Here is a 24,863-nt window from a genome sequence, read left to right on the forward strand (position 1 = left end):
AGTAACTTGCCCCAGGTCACTCAGCTGGTAAGTAGCTGAGCCGGAATCGAAACCCATCTCCAGCATTTAATTACTCAGCTGCCGCCGCCTCTGTTTAATCACAGACACTTAGGAATGGAACTCAATGTATAAAATGTCAATTTGGGGACAGGTATCTGGCGTTTGCATACAGTTTTCCACTGAGCTCTCGCAAATCCCCGGAGAGAGAACTGTGGCTACCGTTGTCGTTTTCGAGATGAGAAACAGGAGGCATCAGAGGTAAGGTCTACTGCTGGCAGCCCCAAGGGACGGAGGCGGTGTGGGCAGAACTCAGGCCCAGGTCGTCTCGGAAACTGCGGCTTGACCTCTGCCCTGTCTGTGCAAATCAGCCCTGCCTCTTGCGAGGCGATGGAAGCAGCCAGGTCTGGAAAGAGCTGGAGAATCTCAGACACCTGACACCGCCCCTCCTCACAAGGACATCACTTTGAGGGTCCTTGGTGAGTTCCATCGATGTGCCTGTCTGAGACCGCCATGTGAAAGTCGGCTCCAGGAGTCCTAACCCAGGTCTCTCAGGGTCACTGGAACCACACCTGGGCTCTCCCTGTGACCAGACCTGCTTCAAAGGCCTAGGCTGAGCATCAAACTGAATGCCCCACTCCCACTCCTGGTGCACGGGGCCTCTCCCTACCTGTCCCGTGGTGAGGGAACGGCTGTAGCCAGGGATGGAGCTCCGGGGGTGGATCCGGGGTGGGACACAGCAGCTGAAAAAGGTCAAAATGCCGGAGTTAGGATGGGAGTGTGCTAGGAAGTGAGGGAGAGGGAGTGATAATACTGTGGCCTCTGACCAGGTTTCATTTCCCAAATGGCCCCAAGGAGATTCCCCCAGGAGACTTTGGGTAGAGATTCCCCCAAAGAGGCACTCAAGGACCATGACTTCCCCCTTTGTATGGAACAGAGCAACACACCCCAATTGAACCCTAAGCAGGGCTACCCAACTGGTACCCACTCCACACATGCCTCTGGCAGGACCCCCATCAGCCCCCTCCTTACTTGATCCGGGCTTGGTCCACGCTGGAGGAGCGGCGGGAGGCAAAGCGCCGGGCGGCAGCCTTGGGCGACGTCTTGGGGCTGCCGTCCGAGTCACCACTCTCCTCGTCCCCCATGGCTTTGATGTAGCTGCCGCTCCGCATCCTGCGGCAGGGGATCTCCCCGTCCTTGCCACCCGTGGGGTAGCCCCCCCAGTCATCTTGCGGCACCTGCAGGGACAGAAGCCTCTGTCTCTCAGACCTGGCCCTGGTCACTCTAGAGGCCAGGATCCTCTACGCCCACACTCTGCCCTGGCTGGAGCAGACCACACGAGGGAGAATTCAGAGAGGAAGGAGCGGGGAGGCCTCAGGCCCAGCCTCCCTTGCAGGAGAGCCTCCATCCTTCATCCTCCAGGAACCTTTTGCCACTTAACTGAAAGCCACTTAAGAGAACCTGGGCTGCGGCATGCCAGGTGCCAAGAGGTTGAGGACCAGAGGCCTATGTGACCCGTGTCAATCCAGCTCCAAGTACTAAGGCATCAGCTGATCTTGGCCACTTTTATCTCTCCTCCTCCCCCATCTTTTAACCTTCTTTTAACTCCACCCCATCCCCCACCAGGAGCCACAGAGAGTGTTATGCCAAGAGTTCTCAACAGCCCAGACAGGCTGCCTGGTGGATGGGGGGCGCAGGACTGGGGCTCAAGTGGTGGGTGGGGGAGCAATTAGGAGGCTGAGGCTGTGATCCAGACAAGAGATGATAAGGCCTAAATTAAGACAATGACAACGAGGGGACAGGGACAAGGAGGAGATGGAGCTGAGAGGTGTTAGGGAGCATCCGTGCGCCATGAGCCCTCCGCCGTGGGGAAAGGAGGCGGGAGGAGTGAAGCATGCTGAAGGGCGGATGGCTGAGGACCTGGGGGCGGTGCTGTGGCTCCGTGAACCACAGAACCCTAGAAAAATAGGTCCCGGGAAAGGAGGGAGGTTTGGAGTTGAGCACCTTGAGCTTGACATAGAACTGCTGAGTAGGGCGCTTGAGGTTTGGTTCTGGGGTCCAGTGGGGAGATGGGGTTGGAGGCAGACTTGTGGGGTTCATGGGCGGCAGCGAGGTCCATGGAGTGGACAGCCCAAAGGAACAGGAAGAGAGCGCTGGGAGAGAGCCACTGACATTTAGAAAGGGACGGCAAAGGAAGGCAGAGGAGCCTGTGTAGGCACCTGAGAAGGAGTGGGCAGAGGGGTAGGAGGGAAGTCAGAAGAATGCCATGTCACAGAAACAGGAGACATCTCAAGAATAAAAGGAGTCGATTATGTCAAATGCCACAGTGCGCGCAGAGGTTAGTAACTCGGGCTCAGGAGCTGGAAGATCATGCGCAAATCTTGGCCCAGCTGTTTGCTACTGAGGTGAATTTGAGCAAAATCCATTGATATCTGAATTTCCTGGTCTGTGAGTTGGTGATGGCCGACAGCGGAGGGATGATGGGAAAGGGAAGTAGGCCAGTACCAAGGGCCCAGCACATAGCAGGTGCTTGAAAAACTGCACGCTTATCATAGGAATGGAAGATGCCTTTTGGAGATGTCTCCAAAGGGACCATTGGTGACCAGTGCCTGGGCACTGCAGAGGACGGGGGTGTGCAGTCAGCCGACAGTGAGGGGCAGAAGAGAAAGGGAAGGAGTCTGTGGTCTCAAAACTTGGGCAAAACAGGAAGTGGAAGGGGGATGTGATTAAGGAAACTTTTTTTTAGGATTAAAGTGATTTTAAGCATGGTCTCAGTATAACAGAAGAGCCGATAAAGATATCCTTTAAAGCAGGCATGATAGCACATGCCTATAATCTCAGTATTCAGGAGGCTGATACAGGAGGACCACAGGTTTGTGGCCAGCCCCAACAACTGAATGAGGCCCTCAGCAATTTAGTAAGACCTTGTTCCCAAATAAAAAATAAAATAGGGCTGGGCGTGTAGCTCAAAGGTAGAATACCCCCGGGTTCAATCTCCAGTACCACAAAAAAGAAAAAGAAAAAGAAAAGGATATTCTTTAAATATGGGAAAAGAGCCGGGCGTGATGGCACACGCCTGTTACCCCAGTACTTGGGAGGCTAAGAAAAGAGGGTCGCAGGTTCCTCTTTTAAGGCCAGCCTCAGCAACTTACAGAGACCTGGTTTCAAAATAAAATTTAAAACAAAGGTCTGGGAATGTAGCTCAAAGATGGAATGTCCCTGGGTTAAATCCTCAGCACCACCACTACCAAAAACGGGGGGCGGGGGGCAGCTGAGGGATGGAGTGGGTTTTAAGGAAACAGGCTCAAGCAGGTAGCAGGTAGAAGGATCAATCTAGGATGGGTGGCCCTGATTTTCCTCTGAGGATGCCCCTAACGGTCACCTATTCTGCAAAGAATGAGGTGTCCGTGATGGCAGGGGCCAGGGCTGGGGAGGCAGGGAGGATTTGTGAGTGCATGTGGTGCTGGGAATCAAACTCACGGCTAAACTACCTTCCCAGCAGTGAGGATTTAAAACATCTGTTGTGGAGAAGAGTTTAAATGAGGTAAGGAGGGGGCTCCTAGAAGGGACAAGGCACAGGAATTACAGGGCTCAAAGGAGGGGTGCACACAGGGATCAGCATGAGCAGCAGGAACAGGGACGGTGCCCTGTGAAGAGCCCTCCAGGGGCAGCCGGGCTCAGCCAGGGGCGGGCGCCACTGCAGGACGGGAACACAGAAAGGAGAGGAGGCTCCGTAAAGGGACAAGGGTTCAGACTGGAAATAGGGACCCCAGAAGAGGTCTGAAGGAACGCTGGTATCCAGGGAGAGCAGAAGTGCCTCAACAAAGGGTCCAGAGTCCAAAGAAGACGCCTAGTCTGTAGGGGTCAGCCTCCCCTGCTTTGGGGCAGGGAGCACCAGGCTGTCTAGAAAGATCATGCAGCCCCCGGATACTTCCCTATATAGGCTCAGAATTCCCAGTCCCACGATGCCCTGAAAGCCCGGACCCTGAAGATCGTCCCCTTTCCCCATACCGTACAGAGAGGAGCAGCAGGCAGGCCGGCAGATGGGATAGCCAGGGCACGCTCTGCCACACTGCAGGGCTCCTCGCTCCTCTGCAGGACACTGTGAGGTGCATGTTAAAAAGGTAGCCCCCAGGGAGGTCAGGGCAGCCCTGGAGAAGCGGCGGAGAGCAGCAGAATAGCGGCAAAGCCCCAGGGATGGCAAGGGCTCATTATGGGGGAGGGATGGTGCGTGTTCCCTCCCTCCTACCCAAAGAGGGGGTCAACCAAAGCCAACCCACGGGTCCTGAGTCTCAGAAGTCCCTTCCTGCTTCCACTATGTTCGTACGCTCTCCTCTGGGCTTTCGTGAATTCCCCTAGGAGAGCCCTAATGTGTGGACAACTCACCAGCAAGGGCAATGACACCCAAAAATGCCCACCTCAAACATGCTGGAGTCTCTTTCAGGACCATCTTTATCCTGCACTCGACAAACTCCAACCCCACTGAGACTCGGCTCAGGGGACATTCCCCCAGGAGCTGTTCCAAGCCACCCCTGGCCACCACCACCAGGTGAGTGAGGGGCCTCCCATGTCCCGGGGCTGCCTGAGGGTGGTTCTGTCACAGCCTCTCCCAGTACAGTCCATCTGCTTTCTTGTCTGTCCCTTCTAAACCATGAGCTCCCACACACAGCAACGGTGTCTACATCTCTAAATCCACAGCACCTAGCAATGCTCACTGAATGCGTGAACAGAGATTAACTATCTATGAGGAATGTGGGTGAGGCCGAGAGCCCCAAATCTACTGGACCTCCAGGATTTGTATTGGCTTTTCCCCCTAAAACTACGTGGGCGCTCGAGTCAAGTAAACAGTAGATGCTGGAGGAGGCTAGGGTAAGGCTCCATAAGCAGAGGCAGGGACACCAGCAGGAGCCACAGGGGTGGTAAGACAGGCTGGGGAGAGAGCAGCTTTCCTCAGAACCTTCTCCTCCCAAGACCACAACCCCGCCCCAGAAACTGGATCAGGGCTCGGCCTTCAATGCGTCCCCCAGCCTAGGGAAACCCACAAGTCAGGCTCCCGGGCTCCTCCGCAGCCTCAGAGGCTTTCCCACCTCCATTACCCCAAGTAGAGGCGTATTCTTGGAACTGACCTTCATATTCAAGCAACATCTAAACCACTCAGATTTGCGCAGAAAAGCTGGAGAAGGCCTTGGGGCAGGAGAACTGCTTCCCGCCTGCCAACCCCCAAGCTCAAGGGCAGCCACAGCTGGAGATCAAGGTGTGCACTATCCTGGCCATAGCCTTCTCTCCTCCTCATCCTGCCTCCCACCCATAAGACAGAGGTCGGCACCGCGCATCCAAAACAGCAGGTCAAGGAGCAGTCTTCCCAGCCCTGATGTGCAGCAGGGGCTTGGGAGCCTCCCTGCCTCCAGGCTGTCCATCACAAGGACAGCTGGCTCACACCCAACCCTTTCCACTGTCCCCTGGCTGACAGGACAGACAGGCGAGGGCTGAGGACCCCATTCCCCACCCCCACACAGCCTCACCTGCAGATAGTGATAAGTCCTGGCTTTGGCCTTGGCCTCGGGACCCAGCAGCCCCTTGCCTGGCCCGGCCCCTGGGTATCCATCCCGGCCCTGGCTGACCATCATGGTATGCCAGGCACTTCGCTTGACCGACTGTCCATCCAGCGACATGGACATGCCGGCGCAGGCAAGGCAGCGGCCCTCTGACCCGCCCGAGCGCCCCTTGAAGCTCAGGTCCCGGTAGGACCCGTCGGGAGCCTCCAGACAGAAGGGACCGCCAGGATCCCCAGAGGGTCGCCCACCCGCCAGGAAGCCGCTGTCGCTGTCCAAGTTGTCGTCGGAGCTCCACCAGCCCGCAGCCTTGGTCTGGTGCCGCCCATCCCCCTTGCGGTCCTTGCTCTTGCTCCTCTTGCTGTGCCGGGACTGGTGGTGGTGGTGGTGGTGATGGTGGTGGTGGTGGTGGGAGGTGTGGGGGCCTCCAGAGCCCGGGCCCGAGTAGCTGTCTCCCCCAGAGCCGCCTCTCCCCTCAGCCTTGGGCCCATTATAGTCCCGCTTCCCGGGCGCCTCCAGAGAGTGGGACTTGGCAAAGAGCTTCTGCACAGAGTGAACCAGGTGCCGGATGCGACTGGGGCTCTCGCTGCGGGCCTCGGAGGCAGGGCCAGAGCCCGACCCCGGCCCAGGCCCGGGCCCAGCACCTGCTGGACCTCGCTGGTATGGTAGCGTGTGGAAGCCATCTTGCTGAACGGGCAACTGCTTTTCAAACTGATCCAGGAGTGTGGGAGGCAGGCGGGGGGCACCCTTGCCCTGGGGGTGGCCCACACAGTCTTCACAGGTGTCGAAGGGGCCCTGGCCGGGGTACATCCTGGGGAAGGTGCTGCTGCCTCCCCCCGCCCCGGCCCCCCCTCCCTCAGGGCCTACCAACGGCCCCTCACTCAGGCTCAGGGGACCTTCCGGAGAAAGGTGTCCCAGGCCAGCTCTCGGGGCACAGAAGCGGGGCTCGGTGGAGAAGGCCTCCCTGGAGCCCAGCAAGTATGGGGCCCTGGCAGCAGGGCCCACGTCCATATGCTGTTGGTCAGCAAAGCGGGCTGGGCGGGGATGGCTGCCTCGGTCGCCATGGTAACCCCTCATGGCCTCAGCAAAGGCTCTTCATAGTGTTGGGGGCCAGGCCCCAGGAACCTCCTGGGAAAGTAGGGAGAAAAGGGATTCAGACTGAACAGAAAGCGACTTCACCTAAAACCATCTTTCATTAGGTGTTCTTCTATCCCTGTAGGTAATGCATATCAACTTACTGTGATTAATGGTACTATTTTTCCACAAATGGGCTGAAAAGTCCTTAAGACAGTCATAATAGACAAAGACACAAGGACATAAAATAATCCTGTCATTCATCAAATGCTGCAAATTTGATACTTATTCACAAAAGGAAATGCTCTCAGCCAAATGGGTTTTTAAATATCCTTAGATTATCAAAAACAAAAGGAGACCCAAGTACACATACCAAATATTCAAAAACCAATCAGGAAGCAAACTAGCTTTTAACAAACTGGGCTTCGGCAAATTAGTCTGCAGTCAAACCTCCGCCTCAACCCTACCTACTCCACACCCCACTGTGACCCTGGGCCTGTGACCCTGGGCCTCAGGGTCACAGCTCCCGGCACTGCCGCCAAAAGGAACACTAGATGCAATCCACAAATCCAGCACCATTCCACAGAAAAGCCCCTCCTTCCCTTCCCATACCCTGTCCTTCTACCCAGCTGCAGGCTCCTTCTCCCTCCCCTCAGGACTGAGCTAAGCCTGGGCTGACTCCTCCTACCTTTTCTGTGTTCCAGATATTCCCTAGAAAATTTTTTCCTTTTGCCTTTTACCCCTCCTCACACCTTCTTTCACTGGAAGGGCATCATGGAGGAAAGAAACCCCACAGAAGAGGAATGCTGGCTGTATAAAGTAGCATCTGAATCCTGAACTGGGACTGGAACCCAGGAGTTCCTCTTCCCAGGGACAAGTGAGCCGGCGAGGCGGGGAGGTGATGGAGAAGATCTGGAACCAGTGCCTCTGGCCTCCATCCCAAGCCTGCCAAGGCTACAAGACAGAGAGGTCAGCTCTCAGCAAGAGCTGCCTCCAATCAGGGCTCCAGGAGCTGCCAGGACAGGAGCTACAGCAGGAGGGGGTGACAGCAGGAGGGACAGGGACAGAGGAGCTGGCAGACGGAGCCCTCCCTCATCCAGACCAGCTCCTGGGCCATCTGCTGACTAGGAGGGACTGACAGCCTCAAACTCCAGACAGCAGCACCTCTGAGACGATCTCCTTTCTGCCCACCACGGGCTCCACACACACACCCAGAGCCTGCTCACAGCTCATGTCCTACTACTCCTGCCTGAGCGCTCGCTGCGTACCAGGCACCGCGCATACCTAGCCCTCTCTACCCAGCTGGGATTTCGTAACGCAGACATTATTCACATTGGCCATGAGAACATGGAGCTCAAAATGGTGAGGTTACAAGGCCCATATGCAGGTGAGTCACTCCAAATCAAGAATCAAGCCCAAGTTATTCAAATTTGAGAACCTCAATGTAATCCCCGTGTCCCAGACTTCCTTGGCACTCACCATCCAGGGTGTCCCATCTTTGATGACAGAATCCCCACCGCCAGGCAGAATCCTAGCTTCAGAAGGCTCGGGACCACTGGCTCCTGACAGGAAAAAGAGAAGTGGTCAGCAAAGGGGAAAGAGATTCTTCTGGAGTCCTTGAGACTGGTTTCTGGCCCTGACAGTTTCCCTTCCCAACCCCCCAAAACAGGACTGATTGGATCCCCCACTGCAGAGCCTTCAGACCCCCAGGGAAAAGAAGTTGGCTTCATTATGCAAATACATGCAAATGAGCCCACAGGTTGGACTACCTCCAACTGCAGGTGTCTGTGTGATCTGTCCATGGTGCTGAGCCACAGCATTTTTATTGCCCTTAAATGTGGTTGCATTCCACAAACACTGGTTGGGCAGCTACCTTGAGTAAGACTCAATGAAAAGCGCACAGAGGCGATTTAAGTGCAGTCCCTGCCCCTGAGGGCTCTATAGTCTAACAGGGGAAAAACCACTCATGTGACAGTGTTATTTCAGGTCCCCATACTTTTGCACAAGCAATTCCCTTCTCCTAGAATCTCCTTTCATTCCCCCCGACTCCTCCCCAAACTGGCTAAGACTCACTCATATTAAGCCCCACCTTGCCTTGAAGACTTTCTGCACTCTTATTCTGGGTTATCCCTCTCTTTTGGGCTTTTATGACACCCTGGGCATCCTCAGGAAAGCAGCTACAGCACTGCACTGAAGTTGTTTGTTTCAGTTCCTATCTCCCCTCTACAATATGGTCTTTTGCAGGATGGGCACCATCTCTGGATCTCCAGCACCTTACTCAGGACCCTTTAGTTCACACTCACCAAGAAATACGTGCTGGAGAATGACACCAGAGTATCAGGCTAGATCAGATGAGGGCAACACCAGATTCAGTAGAGAGAAATCAAGGAGGACTTCCCAGAGAAGAGGGCATTTGAATTGGAATACGAGAGGGCTGTGTGTTCCCCCAGACAAAGGGGGAGGGGAGATAACTCCCAGTGGAGGAATCAGCAGGCCCAAGGCAGAAAAGGTACGCAAGTAAGGAATTCTGGGGGATGGGCTTGGAAAGTTCCAGCAGACAGGGCTGGGCAAATACTGGGAAAGAGAGAGAAAGAGAGTCAGAAAGGAAGACGACGCTCAAGTTTGCAGCAGCCGTGACTAGAAGACTAATGATGCCATTATTAGATGCAGGGATGTCAGGAAGAAGAGCGAGCTTTGCACGCATGATTAATAGTAGTGGAAGAGACATAGTCAGACATCAGGAAGAACTTCCTGACCCTGAGGGATGTGAGACAACGAAGAAGATTGTAGAGTCTCTCGGGAATCTTCCATAGGAAAGGGCAAGACACGCCCAGCTCCCAGCCTACCCTGGGGCCTGGACTGGAGGAGCTGTTGGTTATCTTGCCTGGAGGGAGACTGGGGTGACTTCCTGGCTCTATGACAATCCTCCTCCTTCACTGCCCTTCTCTGGGGTCACAGAAGGGACTTGGACCAAGATGGCTGCTTCCAGAACACTCAGAAAATCACTTGGAAGTATCTCCCCACCTGGACGGCCTGGTCCTTCACCGGTGGCATGCTCCTCTTCCTGCCTCGGGCAGGACCCATGTGTGAGGCTCACAACACAAAAGGCCACTTTGGCACCCTCCCATCTGCTCTGTTTATGGTCACATCAAGCTGGAACATCACAATGAGCTCCTAAGGGGAGTGTTATCAGCTGTTCCCGGTGCCCAGCCTCACACGGGCGCCACTGCCAAGCTGCTGGGTCATCGTCAGGATCTCACCAAACCTCAGTCTCTCTGACCCATTCCATGTCCTCCGGGCTGTATTCTCAGAGGAAATGAGCCTCTGCAACTGCCCCTCTCTGGCTCCTTTACCCAGGTCTCACAGGGTAGCACTGTCCAGTGAAAAGAACACAGCTCAAGACCAGAAGGTAAGGACACCAGACAAGTGACCCAACCCCTCTCAGCCTAATGACACCTGCCAGGGAAGTGACACAAGGCCAGGACGGCACTCGGTAAACTCTCCAAGATCACGCCAGGCAATCTCTCATGCGAAACTTCCCGATGTTCAAATAGTAAACGATAAAACTAAATCCGAGTTACTGGGGGAAGCAGATATCCCATTTATGGATTTCCTAAAGAAAACATTTAATGAATGACTGGCTCCCTTCTGTGTGGGATGCTTTATGATCACGTTCCTTCCCCTACCCCACTACCAGTCATGATCAATGGGAAGGGAAAACAGCCGAGGAGAGAGCTCATAACTCAATCTATCACCAAGTCCTATGGATTTCGCTTCCTAAAAATAGATGTGCCCACTTATTTCCATACCCACCTGTCACTGTTGACTGACGAGCCAGAGCTCATTCCCAACCTCTTTCTCCCTTTCCCAGCCTCCCTTTTAACTAAAGGCCACGTGTTACAGTTTCAGCGAATGAAAACATACAGAAAAATGTGAGTCAGGGTTTTCTGGGAAAGATTTGGTCTTGGTGGCAAAAAGGGTGGGGCTTGCTTGCTAGTGCATTCCTTCCTCCCCTTCTTTTTGGCTGGGCTAGAACCATGATGGCCGGAGCTCGGGCAGCTACCTCGCCACCATGAGAGAAAGACCGAGAGCAGCGCAGAGATATTGGCGCTGGCACCACCGAGCCAGGGAAGCGGCACAAGCGGCTGCCTTTCCCCAGGCCTATCTGTGATAAGGAGTACACTATTTTAAACCACCGTTGGCCAGATTTTCTGCATTTGCAGCAGAAAACGCTGCTAAAGAATCTACTCTACCTCCAAACATCACCTTCTGCCTGAACATCTGCAAGAGTCTTCCCAACTGGTCTCCCTGCCTCAGTTCTCACCCGGCTCCAACCCAAGGGATCATCTGGAAAGACTCTCGACATGTCGCTTCTCGGCTTTCAACTCCCCCTTGGCTTAGGAGAAAGCACCCTCACCTATCCAGCCAGGCCTGCAGGGTCCGGCCCTGGCTATTTTCCACCACCTCTCCTCACATGCTGCTCCTTGCCCTCTGCTTCAGCCAAGCCAGTCTTCTCTCTGCCACAAGCCTTCACATGGAGCCTCGTCCCCGTCCAGAAAGCCTTTCCCTCTGCCTTGTGAACCCCAGCATCCCCTTCAGACCTCAGCCCGGTTGTTGCTTCCGCTGGGAAGCATTTCCTGGCTTCCCTGAGCAGGTCAGATCCCCTACCCCCACTGTCTGCCCTTGAGGAGCCATGGGCCTGGCTCTTACAGCGTCTCCACCTGAAATCCATGTGGTTCCAAGGTTGCCTGTCCCTCCCACTAGACTGTAAGTCCTGTGTAGGAATTCTGTCCATCCCACTCGCTGCACTCCTCCCTGTCCCAAGCCCAACACCTGGCATCTGGCAGGCGTTGTTGAGGAATGTGCACCTACAAAGGATAAGACCCTTTCGTCCCCTATCATATTTTCCCAAAATAATTTCAAGAAACAGATATTATACTCACCCCTTCCAACTTACAGAAAAAGAAACTGAGGCTTTGAAAAAGCAAATTGACCCACCCAGGATCACACTGACAGTGGGTGGCAAAACCAGAAGCCAAATCCAGCACTGGCTGACACCAAAGCCTTAGCCCTTCTCCTGCCTAATGTTAGCCCAGAGAAATCAAGCTTAGCAAATGCCACGCTCAAACAAATACAGTAATGAACGTGGGTTTGGTTTCCTGTTAAAGGAACAAATAAAAAGGCCTCATGCATACCACACATTCCAGAGCCAACCAGTGCCTGGGTTAGCCTTCTCCCCATGTGGTGAGTCTGTACCAAGTCTAAAGTCAGATAGTCCAGAATAAAAGAAGCTCCCTAGCTGGCCATGGTGGCACATGCCTGTAATCCCAGAACTTGGGAGGCTAAGACAGGAGCATCATAGGTTCGAGGTCAGCCTCAGCAACTTAGCAGGACCCTGTTTCAAAATAAAAAAATAAAATAAAATAGGCCTGGGCACATATCTTGGAAGTAAAACACCCCTGGGCTCAATCCCCAGTACCATAAAAAAATAATTAAGCCGGGCGTGGTGGCGCACGCTTGTAATCCCCGCACTTGGGAGGCAGAGACAGGAGGATCGCGCAGGTTCGAAGCTAGCCGCGCGCTGGCTTAGGAGACCCTGTTTCCAAATAAAAAAATGTAAAAATAGGTCTGGGAGTGTAGCCCGGAGGTAGAAGGGCTTCCAGGAACCCCAGTACCACCAAAATAATAATAATAATAATAATAATAATAATAATAATAATAATAATTAAATAATTAAAAAGGCTGGAAGTGTACCTCACAGGTTACACCACTGGGTTCAATACCTAGTACCAAAAGTACATAATTAATTAATTAATTAATTAATTCTATCTCTCTGAAGCCCCGTGACTTTTGTGGTTGCTGGCATTATTTCCCCCATTTTCCTGCCCCACATCATCTCTGTCCTATCCCGGGACACAGAGACTGGCCAGGTGAGGAACACCCGGACCGGCTGAGGCAGCAGCCACTTCTGCCTTCGCCTGTGACTGGCTGGGAAGCAGGAAGAGTCGTAGGGGAGGGCGCCGTGTGTGACAAATCCTCTTCTGATGTAGCTCAAATCTATCTGGGAATGGAAGAAGTGGCACAGATGCCGTCACCAAGAAATTACCCAATTTAGCACCAACTACACAATCCAGCAATTAGTTTCTTAAACCGGAACTTGCTGGGGGCTGCCGGGCTGGTGGGGTTGTTGTTACAAATCTCACTGGGAAACCAGCTGTGTAATTCGCCAGGAGGTTGTCACTGCCCCCAAGCAATTACCTTCCAGAAAAGGAATGGAAAATGGGGGAAGGAGAAGGGATACAGAAGAAGGAGTCAGAGTGGTTTCTCTTCTTCTCCCCCAGGGCCCTGCCCAGCCAGATCAGTTGATTTTCCTCTCTTGAGACAGAAGTGACTCACAAGCTCTCAGGATCAAAGCAGTTACTGGTGTGGACTCCCTTGTCAAACTCTCTGGGTTCAAATCCCTCTCCACTCACTCACTAGCCGTGTGCACTCAGGCAAGCGATTCGCCTCTCTTAAAGTATTTTCTCATCTGAGAGATGGGGATAATAGCAGAGCCATCATAAAGGTACTAATGGTGTGATGGTTAATAGAGCCTGCAATTCACCTCGCACTGTACCTGGCACATGGTAAATACCCAATAAAAGTAACTCTCATTATCCACAGTTTTATTTCCACTATTTCCTCCACTGGATTACAGCGTGACCTTGGATAGGTTGTTTAATCTCTCTGAGACAACCATCTAAGGCCAAAAGTGCTCTGCTGGAGAAAAAGATAAGTCCTTACGATCTTCTACATCGAGGGACCCAAGGGTCCAGGCGTGCTCGACAAAGGCTGGTGTCTCAGAGGTTGACACCAGAGTGATGCCACAGTCAAAGATGAAGATCTTCAAAAATCAAGTATTAGCTGATCCCCCCCCCTCAGGATGCTCTGAGAAAGCCACATGCTGGACATGATGGTCCAGAAAGCAGCAAAGTGTACAGCTGCTCCCTGGCTGGGGGTCAGCCCTACCCACTGTCCTCACACAGAGCCCAGGGGTCACTGCCACACCAGTTCCAACCTTACATCAGAACTTGCAGTGAGCCAGGCCTAGAGTCCATTTTGCTTCCCTTGGCCTGGGCTCCCCCATGCCTGCGGTGAGCCAGCCATGTGTGCCTGGGGATCCCAAAGCTTAAGGATTTGCCCCTCCATCCCCTTCCCTGGGCTTCCCTAATCAGTATGGCTAGCATCTGTCTCAGTCTCCCTGTCCAGCCCCCACCATCCCCTGACCTGACCTGATCACAGCGTGGGTGACTAGGGCCGTATGTCCACTGCAGATGGGCTGACCCCTGGGGGTCCCAACACAGACCCTCTGACCTTCAGCTCACACTCCTGAGTAGTCACCTGACTACTCTTCCCACATCCACTTCTGCCTAAGCTCCCTTGAGCCCTGGTCCCTGGCCTCCCTCAACCCCACCACCCAGCCCCATGGCTGAAGAGTCAGCATCCCTTGTGCCTAACCCCAGCCCTGAGGACTCCAAGGAAAATCTTCCTCCTACCCTCCCTGCCCTAGAAAATGGAGAAAGAGGAGCAAGGGACAGCATGGAAAGAGGGAGGTTTACAGTCTTGTTCATTCACCTTTATTGCTTTATTTAATCAACTCTTCCTGGGGGCGTGAGACAGGAATTTTACAGAAAATGGGTTTACTGTTCCAAAATACTCAAGACATTTAGGCAGATATGAGTCTAAATGTGTCTCCTGACCCAATGGGCAGTGCTCGGCCTGTGAATAACCTGCACTACCTATAATCTCTTTGAAAATCCCACCTCAGGGGGCTTTGCACTTGATGTTCTCTCTGCTGGAACACTCTGCCCCAGATATTCCCATGGCTTCCTGTCTCATCTTTTGGGGCTCAGCTCAGAGAGGCCTTCCCTGACCACTCACACTGGAGCTAAAGCCAAGCCAAACCCCCAGGTCGCTCTGCATCACCCTCTTTTGCTGCCCTCATAGCACTTACTGCTCCTTGGAATTACTTTCTTCATCCATTGCAGCTTTATAGGATGCCTTGCCATGGTAGGACAAGCTCCAGAAGGGCAGGGACCATGCCTAGCTCATGCACTGCAGCGTTCCCAGAGCCTAGAACAGTGCCCAGCACTAACAGGTGCTCAGGAAGTCTCTCCTACATGAGCAGCTGTCTTCTTTCATAGCCCATATCCACCTGCCTATACACCACAGCCCCAACAAGGGCCTCCACGCCTGTCCCTCAAAAGGCTGGGGAATGGTCCAGAGGTGTTGATATTAGAAATCCTACCTCCAGAGCTGGGCGTGGTGGCGCACGCTTGTAATCCCCACACTTGGGAGGCTGAGACAGGAGGATCACACAGGCTCAAAGCCAGCCTCAGCTACTGAGTGAGGCTCTCAGCAACTTACTGAGACCCTGTTTCCAAATAAAATATAAAAATAGGTTTCGGAGTATAGCCCAGAGGTAGAAAAGCCCCTTGGTTCCACCCCCAGTACCACAAAAAAAAAAAGAAAGAAAGAAAGAAAGAAAGAAAGAAAGAAAGAAAGAAAGAAAGAAAGAAAGAAATCCTGCCTCCAAACCCAGCCCTGCTCATCCTATGTGCCTGGTTCCCACAGATCACCCTTTTGCACAGAGAGGGTAGTGGAGGAGGAGTAAGAAGGAAAACAGTGGCCCTCCCAAGGCCACCCGGAAAAGAGGCTGTGAGGAGGGACTATCCGCGCCACTGCAGGGTCCAGGCTCAGGCCACCGCTCAGCCCCGAGGAGGTCTGCTCACTCTAACTTGCTGGGTGCCAGCTCCTTCTCCAGCGGGGGCCCTGTAGCCAAGAGGCCCCAGAAACAAAGTGTGAGCTTCCCCCGCCTTCCTTTGAGACACAGTGCTTCTCAGGCAGCCTCACTTCTCCCGGCCAACTGCCTCCATCCTCAGTCCCCTCTCCTGTCTCTGTCAGAACGGCTGTGATGCCTCGTCCTGTCCTCCCGCTGCCTCCAGGAAGCACCCAGGACCTTCTTCTGCAGAGAAGGAAGACTCCCAGGACCAGATCTCCTCAGAGCTCCTGGCAGGGACAGCTGGTGAGAGAGACGGTGGGTTCTGAGTCCTGAGCCAAACTGCTGGGGTTTATAGCCCAATCCACCAGTTACTAAGCATGTGGCCTTAAGGAAGTTCCTTCATCTCTCTCAAGTTCAGTTTCCCTGTTTTCAAACAGGGGCAAGAAACGCTCCTTTCTCACTGTAAAATCTCAAGGATGAAGAAAATTCAGGTAAATGTCCAGCATACTGTAGAAGGTTAGCTACTCACAATGAGGAGAAGTCACTTAAATGCATGGGGACCAGGCACAGGGCCTCTGAAAAGATTCCTCAGACAGCCCTGGGCAGATGTTATGACCATACCTAATGGGTTTGGGATCAGAAATGGAGATTCTGGGGTGGCCAAGGTGGTACAGACCTGTAATGTCAGTATTTGGGAGCCCGAAACAGGAGGATCACAGGAGTGTGTCCAGCCTCAGCAACATAGAGACTCTTAATAACCTAGCAAGACCCCATTTCCAAACAAAATAGAAAATGAGCAAGTATAGCCGGGCGTGGTGGCGCACGCTTGTAATCCCCGCGCTTGGGAGGCGGAGACAGGAGGATCGCGCAGGTTTGAAGCCAGCCGCGTGCTGGCTTAGGAGACCCTGTTTCCAAAATGAAAATGTAAAAATAGGTCTGGGAGTGTAGCCCCGAGGTAGAAGGGCTTCCAGGAACCCCAGTACCACCAAAAAAAAAAAAAAAAAAAAAAAAGAAAGAAAGAAAATGAGCAAGTATAGCTCAGAAGTAGAACACCCTAGGTTCAGTCCCTAGTACCACAAAAGAAAGAAAACAGATACTCTGAAAATTCATTTCCCACATCTAGGAATTGTTTGCCTGGGATTGAAGACCTCTTACATCTGGAGCACACAGAAGAGAGCAAGACAGCCCTAGTGGCCAAAGATGGTAGCATTTGAGAGAAGTAGAAGCCCTTGATTCACAGAACACACACACACACACACACACACACACACACACACACACACACACCACACACACGCGCGCGCGCGCACACACACACACACCTACAGCCGGGGCTGGCAATCTCTTCCAACTCCAGGTTCCTGGAAGGGAAAGCTCAGCAGTCTCCTAGCTGGGCACTAGAGAAGCGATCATCCTCCAAACATCCCACTACAGCCCACCTGCATGACCATGAGACTTGTTTTCTCAGTCTGAGCCCCAACTGTCTCCTCTGTAAACTAGAGACAATGATACTTACCTCCTTGGGCTGTGGCAATGAGTAACTAAGCCGATCTATCCGAGGCCACTGGCACCTTTGTCTCCACCCATTGGCTTCTCCTGACCTTAGCATCTGAGTACATTCTTTCATTTGTGATTTACGCTGACGTGGCTCTGACCTTCAGGAGCCTGCCATACCTGAGCCAGCAGAGCCGCCAGTAACCAACAGGTAGGAGCCATGCAAACAGAGGTAGGAGTCAAGCACTTCTGGTGCCTTTCAACTCTGAAGCCTAAAGTTCAGCTCTCTCAATGCCTGCAACCGAACAGTCACCGTGTTCAGATGCAGCTCCCTGTGCAGCGCTGGCGACAGTCCTGTGCAGTAGGGACCACTGTCAGTCCCATTTTGGGATGAGAACACCCGAGGTTTAGAATGAAAGAAAAATTTTGCCCATGGTGGTACGAGAAGTATAATGTGTTTGAATCCAAACCTGACACTCTCAAACACCAGCAGGCCGAGCACAGGCTGAACAGAACATGGTTTTCTTCCAAACTGGTGTGATGAGGCCAGTCACAGGACACCCCTGGACCCGACCCAGTGCTCAGCCTCCAGAAAGCGCCACGCCTGCTGTCCCTCCCTCCCACAAGGACATTCATGTTCCCAAGATGGCTCGTTCACAACTTAGCACATGTGTTCGTCCACAGGCACACCACATAGCCCTGTGGGCATGCATGTGTCTTACTCAGCACTTGTCCTCACATATAGTCACTGCCACGTCATGTACACACATGCATATAAACTTGTTCCCAGGAAGGCTCGTGCACATGTGCATTCTCATCCAGAGACACTGGCACTTGTGTGCACAGAAGCTGAGCAGATGCAAACCTTACACCTTACATGGCCACACGCTTATCCCCCATACGACCACTATACACGTACATGTCGCTGCTCTTAGGCACCCACATCTGCTCACTGTCATACACAAAGTGTTCCCCCAACAAGAACTTTATCCATTGTTCCCAGATCCAATACTAGGCCCAGGTGAGCAATGATGTTGGTTCCCTCTGGGGTTAGCCAGGCAGCCCAGAGAGGGGGAGAAGGCTCGGCCTGCCTGTGATGGATGGAATTAATCTACTGAGCTGGAGAAACTAAATAATTAAATCCCTAATCACCCCCCTAGCCAGCCCAGGCCAATATAGCTAAGGGAGGGAGGGGGCTCTGAGGCCCAGACCAATATCCAGGAGAGGAGGAGGGGCCTGGGAAGAGAAGCCCGCAGAGCTCTAGGAGGGGTCACTAGGAGGGACTCTGGCAGGCAGGCAGACGGAGGAGGGTCCAGTCCACAGGCCCCCTTTCCACATGGAAATGGAGCAGCAGCTTGAGAAGACAGACCCCACTGCCCACTAATACAGGCACAAGGAGGGTCACAGTCCTTACCCCTCCCCAGAACCCTGCCTGACACTTAGTGAGATGAGAGACTTAGCCCAGAAGTATTAGGTGTGGGCAGGAGCCAGGCATGGTGGCTCACCCCAGTACTTTGGGAGGCTGAGAAGGAGGATCTCAGGTTCAAGGACAGCCACAGCAAGTAGTGAGATTCTTATCAACCTAGCAAGATCCTGTTTCAAAAATAAAATAATCCCCGTGTTTGGGAGGCTGAGACAGGAGGATCACAGAGGTTCAAAGCCAGCCTCAGCTACTTAGTGAGGTTCTCAGCAACTTAGTGAGACCCTGTTTCCAAATAATTATAAAATAGGGCTGGGAATATAGCCCGGTGGTAAAAAGCCTCTGGGTTCCACCCCCAGTACCACAATAAATAAATAAATAAATAAATAAATAAATAAATAAATAAATATAAAATAAGGCTGGAGTTGTAGCCTAGAGGTAGAATGCCCCTGGGTTCAATCCCAGTACCCACACACACACATGGAGGAGGGCAGATAGGGTGCTCAGAGAGCCCAGGACCTACGCAATCAATGGCCTCTGCCCAAAGCAGGGTCAGTCAGCTCCTTCAGTCAGGCCTCAGCTCACTCCTGCCTCACCCAAAACAGGTCCCTCCCTGAGCCCAGCACAGAAAGCAGGGAGGACCCCTCCACACAGGCGCACCTGCCTCCCTTAGAAAGCGAGTCCAGCACGTGGCTAAGAGGCTGGGATGGGGCAGAGGCCTGGGCAGGGGGGCTCAGGGATTCAGCCTGGGAGCAGGCCCCGGTCCGATTGGCTGAAAAGTGGGTCATTTTCCTTTTGAAAAATAGTGAGAAAATGGAGAAGTAGGTCGGGCTCTCATCCCCTCAGCCCCAGGCACCAACCCCGACTTGCAGGATGGGGAGCGAGGGAGAAGCTGCACGTGCCATAGCCCCATGTCCCCCAGGACCCTGGCCAGTACACCACAGCGGGAGGCCAAGGTCATCATCACCCCCACACTCAAGGACACCGGCACTCAGAGTGCCAGCCCCACCCTGCCCTGGGGGCTCTAAGGTACAAAGGGCTAGGACTGGGGCCCAACTAGAGGGGTGAGGACTCCAGCGAGAGGGACCCGGAGGAGCCCCCTCCCACCCGGCACGGTCGTGATGCCTCCTCTCCTCGCTTCTCCTCCCTTTCCTCTCCGTCCACGTGGGCAGAGTCGTTACCATGACACCCGGGCAGGTGGGCGGCTCTGGCGGCTGTTTCGGCCCAACCCCCATGCTCACAGCCCAGGTGGAGGAGAGCGGCTGAGGTGCCCGGCCCGGCCCGAGGGAGCAGCAGCAGCAGCAGAAGCCCCAGACCGCACCCCAGAACCTGCACCCAGCTCTAGCCCTGGCCCCTCAGGACAGAAGCAAACCACCCCAGGCGCCAAGGTCTGGAGGAGGAACTCTCAGAGACACTTAGGCCTTGCCGCCCCCTCCCGCCAGAAGCCGGAGCAGCACGGGTGGGGCTGAGCCCCACCCCCACCCCCACTTCTTCCTCCTTTGCCCCCTCCCGGTTTTGCCCACAGAGTAAGCCTTAGTCCCTTCCCGCTAGCAGCTAGCAGCCTATTGGTCCTGCCTAAGGTCTAACCTTAACTCCTATTCTGCAACATAACTCAATTCCCCAGGCCCCCATGGGAGAGAGAAAAATAATGAAAGTTGAGAAATTCCTCCGCTACTGCCAAATCCCAGACTGTCCTGCAGAAACTGGACTGACTTCACTCCAGAGTTGGGGGCCGATAACTCCCAAGCCCATCTTTGGCCATGGCACCGGCACCCATCCCCAGGAGAGAGGACCAAACGAACAGAACACTACATCTGGCTTCAGGAAGTCTGGGCCATGTGGGAGTCAGAGGGCTCGGAACTCTGGACCCACAGCCCTCTGGACCCTCATGCCTCCATCTGTGGCTCTGACAGTTCCTAAGATTCTTCCCATTGTTCAGGACCCTGCCTGCTCCCCTGACCCCCAAGGCAGGAGGGCTCTGTCTCACGGGTGGAATGGAATCACAGATACTACCTAGCAGCGCTCTGCAGCCTGGCTGGCAGAGGTGGGCGTACATGGGATGCTAGTGACTAGATCCAAAAGGCAGGGGACAGGAGGCCAGGGCTGGCCCAAGGGCGTCCAGCTTATATGGGGCGGTCATGACATGCACACCACACGCACACATAGTCACTTACTTTCCTACTTACCCTTCCTCCTAGTAAGACAGCAGACCTGGCTGGCTAAATTGCACACAGGCACATGTGTGTGCCAGCACGTGCGTGTTCATACACTCTTATCTCCACTGCCAGTGTTCCACCTCAGGCTAACCTCGTCCTAATTTCTCACCAAAGAGATCACAACAGGCCTCTAACTGGTCTTCTCTGCCTTGTATCCTCTTCCACTCCGTCCATTCTCATCAGCTGCCGGTGCAACCCATCTATGTTGGTTTATTCCACACATATGTCCTGAGTGCCTATTCTGAGCCAGTCATTCTTCTGGACACAGAAGATGCAGCAGCGAACACACCATTTGAATCTCCCATTCTTATGAAGTTTATGTTCAAGTAGGGAAAGTGGGGTGACAAATAGATGAGATGGTGGTGGTGGCAAGAGCTGGAATTTAAAAATATATCTAAACTGGGGTGAGGGGGTAGAATGACAAGAGGCTATTTAAGTGATACTGTTGGGGAGGTCTCTCCAAATATGGAGCTTTTGAGCAAAGATTTAAATAGAGTGAAGGAGAGGGTTCCATGGATATCTGAGGGAGAGAATTTCAGGCTGAAGGAAGAAGCAAAGGCAACACCCTCAGGGCGGGACGGCATCTTTTTGGGACAGCAAGAAAGCCCGTGTGGGAGGGGGGAGGTCATCGGGGACTGCCTTGCACGCGCCACTCAGACCACCAGGCACTGTGGGTTTCACTCCAAGTGAGACGGAAGGCTGCTAAAAGGCATGACTCCAGCTCACTCGGGCTGCTTTCGGAGGGAGAGCCCATGGAGGTGGCCTGCAAGCACAGAGGCTGGGAGGCCGTGGGGAAACTGTTGTGCCAACTTTGGTGAGAAAAGTAGAATGAGTCGGGCCTGATTGAAAATATGGGTGGTGGAGGTGGAGAAAGGGAGATACGGTATATGAATGCATGCACACACACACACACACACACACACACACACACACACACGTGCACGTGGGCATTTTAACCAGCCACAGCTACTGCCTTAGGAGAAGGCGGTGGGTGGTGGCGAATATAGTTGGCTCCCTGGGACATGAAGATTTGAGAGACCTCAGGAGCTTGCTTTTTGGAGAGGAGCCACAGGGATCAGAGTGACTAAGTTCAAGCTAGTAGGAAAACAACTTTGGACAGCCCTAATGTTCAATGAGAATATCTCCCCCTCCATATATTTATTCACACGCATGACTCAACTTAAGTACATATGTTCAGCCAGGCATGGGGGCACATTCTTGTAATCCCAGTACTTGGGGAGCTAAAACAAGAGAATTGTAGGTTCAAGACCACCCTCAACAATTTAGTGAGACACTATTTCAAAATAAAATATCGGACTGGAGATGTAGCTCAGAGGTAGAATGGCCCTAAGTTCAATCCCCAGAACCACACATACACTAAGTACATATATTTATACACTGTCAATTCATGTATGTATAGTATACACGTAGCCCCCACATACATTCTCCATGCATGCTTACTCACACGTAGGCATCGCTGGGTAAACACATCACACACACAACACACACACACACACACACACACACAGAGGCTTAATTTCCTTCACAATCATATATATAGATGAACATATACATAATTATGCATACATACATATGTGCCCACATCTTTATACATGAATGTGTTGATACACATACATATAGCAAACTCACACATACAAATGTAATTACAGACCCAATCACAGGGCTATCCATGCCCTGCCCTGGCTTCTGTCCACAAAGCCAGAAGTCCATACTGTCTTCAAGTGAGGCAACAACAAACTTGTGAGACTCCTGCTTCTCCACTTGGAAAGGTGTCCCCATCATCAATAGCTACACTTTGCTCCTAGACACACTGCACTCTCACCAACCCTCAGGGAAAAAAAGAAAAGGAAAAGGTCATTTTGAAGAAGAGCTCTGGGTGACACATGCCTATAATCCCAGTATTTGAGAGGATCACAGGTTCGAGACCAGCCTCGGCAATGTAGCAAGATTCTCACCAATCTAGAGAGACTGTGTTTCAAAACAAAATTTAAAAAAGAAAAAAGACTAGGGGTGTAGGATAGAGGTAGAATTCCCCTGAGTTCAATCCCCAGTATCCCCCTCCAAGAAAAAAAGCTCTGAAATTCCCTTGTCCCATGACTAGAGAAACTAGTATTTTCTCTCTCCCCCCCAGTACTTCTGGGTATGTTTCACCACTCCAAAACTCTGAAACAGATATTGAGGTAAAGGAAGAACAATAAGAATTAGCTTTGGACCTAAGCCCCTCAAGATGCCCTTCCTCCTTCACAGAGGGGAGCTTCGTGATGTCTCCTTAACCCCTCCCATCCCAGGCTGAATGCCCTGCCCAAGGAGAGGGAAGGCCAGGAGGCTTATGGATGGAAAGGGGGTGACCTGGGCTTAGAATAACAAAAAAAGCAAGTATTTAAAACCGGAGCCAGTCAGGGAACTGGGAGGCAAGCTGCAGACACCGCCTGGCAGGGGAGCAGCTGCTGGGATACTGGATCATGAATAGCAGGACTCTCCGCGGGGCCGGGGACAAGGGGGTGGACATCTAGCATTCCATGTGGGGGTGGAGGGGTGACTGCTTCAGGCAGTAGCAGCAGCTCCAAAGTAAAGTCTTATCAAAGCTGTTATGTAACCAAGGGAGCTGAGTGGAGCACAAACACCTCCCCTCCCCAAACAGGCACCCACACCCACACCCACCACCTCCCAGCACCCACAGCATAGGAAAACTCAGCTCCTCTCAAGCAGCTTGAGAAGGGAGGGATCATCTTGATAAGTTACATCAAAAACACGATGGGTGAAGGGCTCCTTATTAACTAGAAGTCATATCTGGGCAGGGAGGAACTGGTTCAATTTGAGGTCCCTAGAAATCTCACCCTTGTTTTGAACTCCCTGCCACACCCAATTCCTGCCCAGCATCATCTGGAAACCCTTTCCTTCCTCTCCCCCTCAGAAGGATCCCATTTGAATATTTGATTGTGCTCTTGGGAATGGGAGGTGAGCTGCCATCAACCCCTCCTGCCTGTCGTTCCCCCACTGTCTCATCTGCATGTCCTGACATTTGGCTCTCATCCCCCTGGGATGACAAGGGAAGGGACCTAGAGAAATAACTCCATGCTCTATTGCCTCCACAGATACAAAGGCAGAGCATGAGGACCCAGATAATGGAGATGACCCTGATAAGAGGTTAGTGGAGAAATATATCCAGGGGAGCTGAGGACTGAAACTCAGACCTCATCCCTCAATCTGAATATTTCTGACTCCCCCACACCGTCCTCTTTTCCCACTGCCCTGTCTCCAGTAGCCTCCTCCTTCTCTTCTCCATGGCACTGAACAACCCCACCCACTCCTTGAATCCTCTGCTTAGAAATCTCCCTCCTCAACAAAAGTCTCTCCCAAATGCTGCTCTGAGCTAGGGCTGGGGATGGGCAGAACACACAAGACAGGCTTGTAGAATATGTCAGTGTGCCCGTCTTGAATTCCAAAGTGTGGTGAGTAGCGGGATACCACCATAGTTAAATTACCATGAACTCCTGACTTCTAGTCACCCCAGGCCTAACCAGTAAGACATAAGCTCTCTTAACCCACAACTGCCTTGAACCTGAACTTCTGGGACTCAGTAGAAGAAAAACTGGTGACAGTACCCCTAAGATTGCCACACCAAAAACGATGCCAGGAAGACAAATCTCACAGCCACAATTTTATCTTCCATCCCTACCTCCCACTGAACAGTAGGATGGTTTTAGAAAGAGGAGGGTGAACTGAAACAGGGAAAGGAGAGACCCTTTTCCAAGTACCACTAATAACTGTGAAGGATAAATCCATAAGGAAGACCCCAGGATCTATACTTCTATCCAAGGAATCTGCCCTGGGAAAGTGGGTCATCTGGGAGAAATTTTCTACAGAGCCCTCAGCACTGTCCAGCCGCCTTTCCATCATCGGCCGTAACGCAGTCCGGTTCAGAACCCTGGACAGCTCCACAGCAGCTAGTCCCCGCCAGTCTCGTTCAGCACTTGGGACAGCTCCCAGGGACGCTCCGGCCCCATGGCCAGAAACCCAGGACTCCAGGGAGGAGCAGGCTTACCGCATCCCAAATCCTCTTTAGAAAAGCCCCTCTACCTCTCCCACACTCGCTCCCATCCACCGGGGACAACTGCTAGTCCTCCCTTCCCTGTGCGTCCCAAGAGGAAAAAGAAATCTAGACCCAGAGCTTCCCTGAGGAAGTCTAGAGATAGGACCCCACCCACCTCCTTTCAGCCCTGAGCCTCTCAACGCCACTCACAGCTGGTTCTAAAAAACACTTTCCTCCTCAACCACCACCGGAGAAATAAGAGAAATACTCACGTGGGGGCTCCCAGCCCTGTAGG

The 24,863-nt window shown here is 52.9% G+C and overlaps 1 protein-coding gene across 2 annotated transcripts in view; it reads right to left on the reverse strand.

Annotated features, from left to right (window-relative positions):
• DLGAP3 (DLG associated protein 3) overlaps positions 1 to 6,626 on the reverse strand; it is a gene marked incomplete at both ends in the record, with an annotated part of 45,413 nt that extends 38,787 nt beyond the window's left edge. For both annotated transcript variants that reach the window (XM_080690811.1, XM_080690810.1), the window contains 3 exons: positions 668 to 740; positions 1,030 to 1,235; positions 5,520 to 6,626. In XM_080690811.1, the coding sequence (XP_080546937.1) occupies positions 668 to 740; positions 1,030 to 1,235; positions 5,520 to 6,626 (1,386 nt within the window). The remainder of the gene's footprint in view (positions 1 to 667; positions 741 to 1,029; positions 1,236 to 5,519) is intronic.
• Between the last annotated feature and the right edge of the window lie 18,237 nt (positions 6,627 to 24,863).

Source organism: Muscardinus avellanarius (assembly GCF_963383645.1).
Source record: "Muscardinus avellanarius genome assembly, chromosome: 3".
Lineage (NCBI taxonomy): Eukaryota > Metazoa > Chordata > Mammalia > Rodentia > Gliridae > Muscardinus > Muscardinus avellanarius.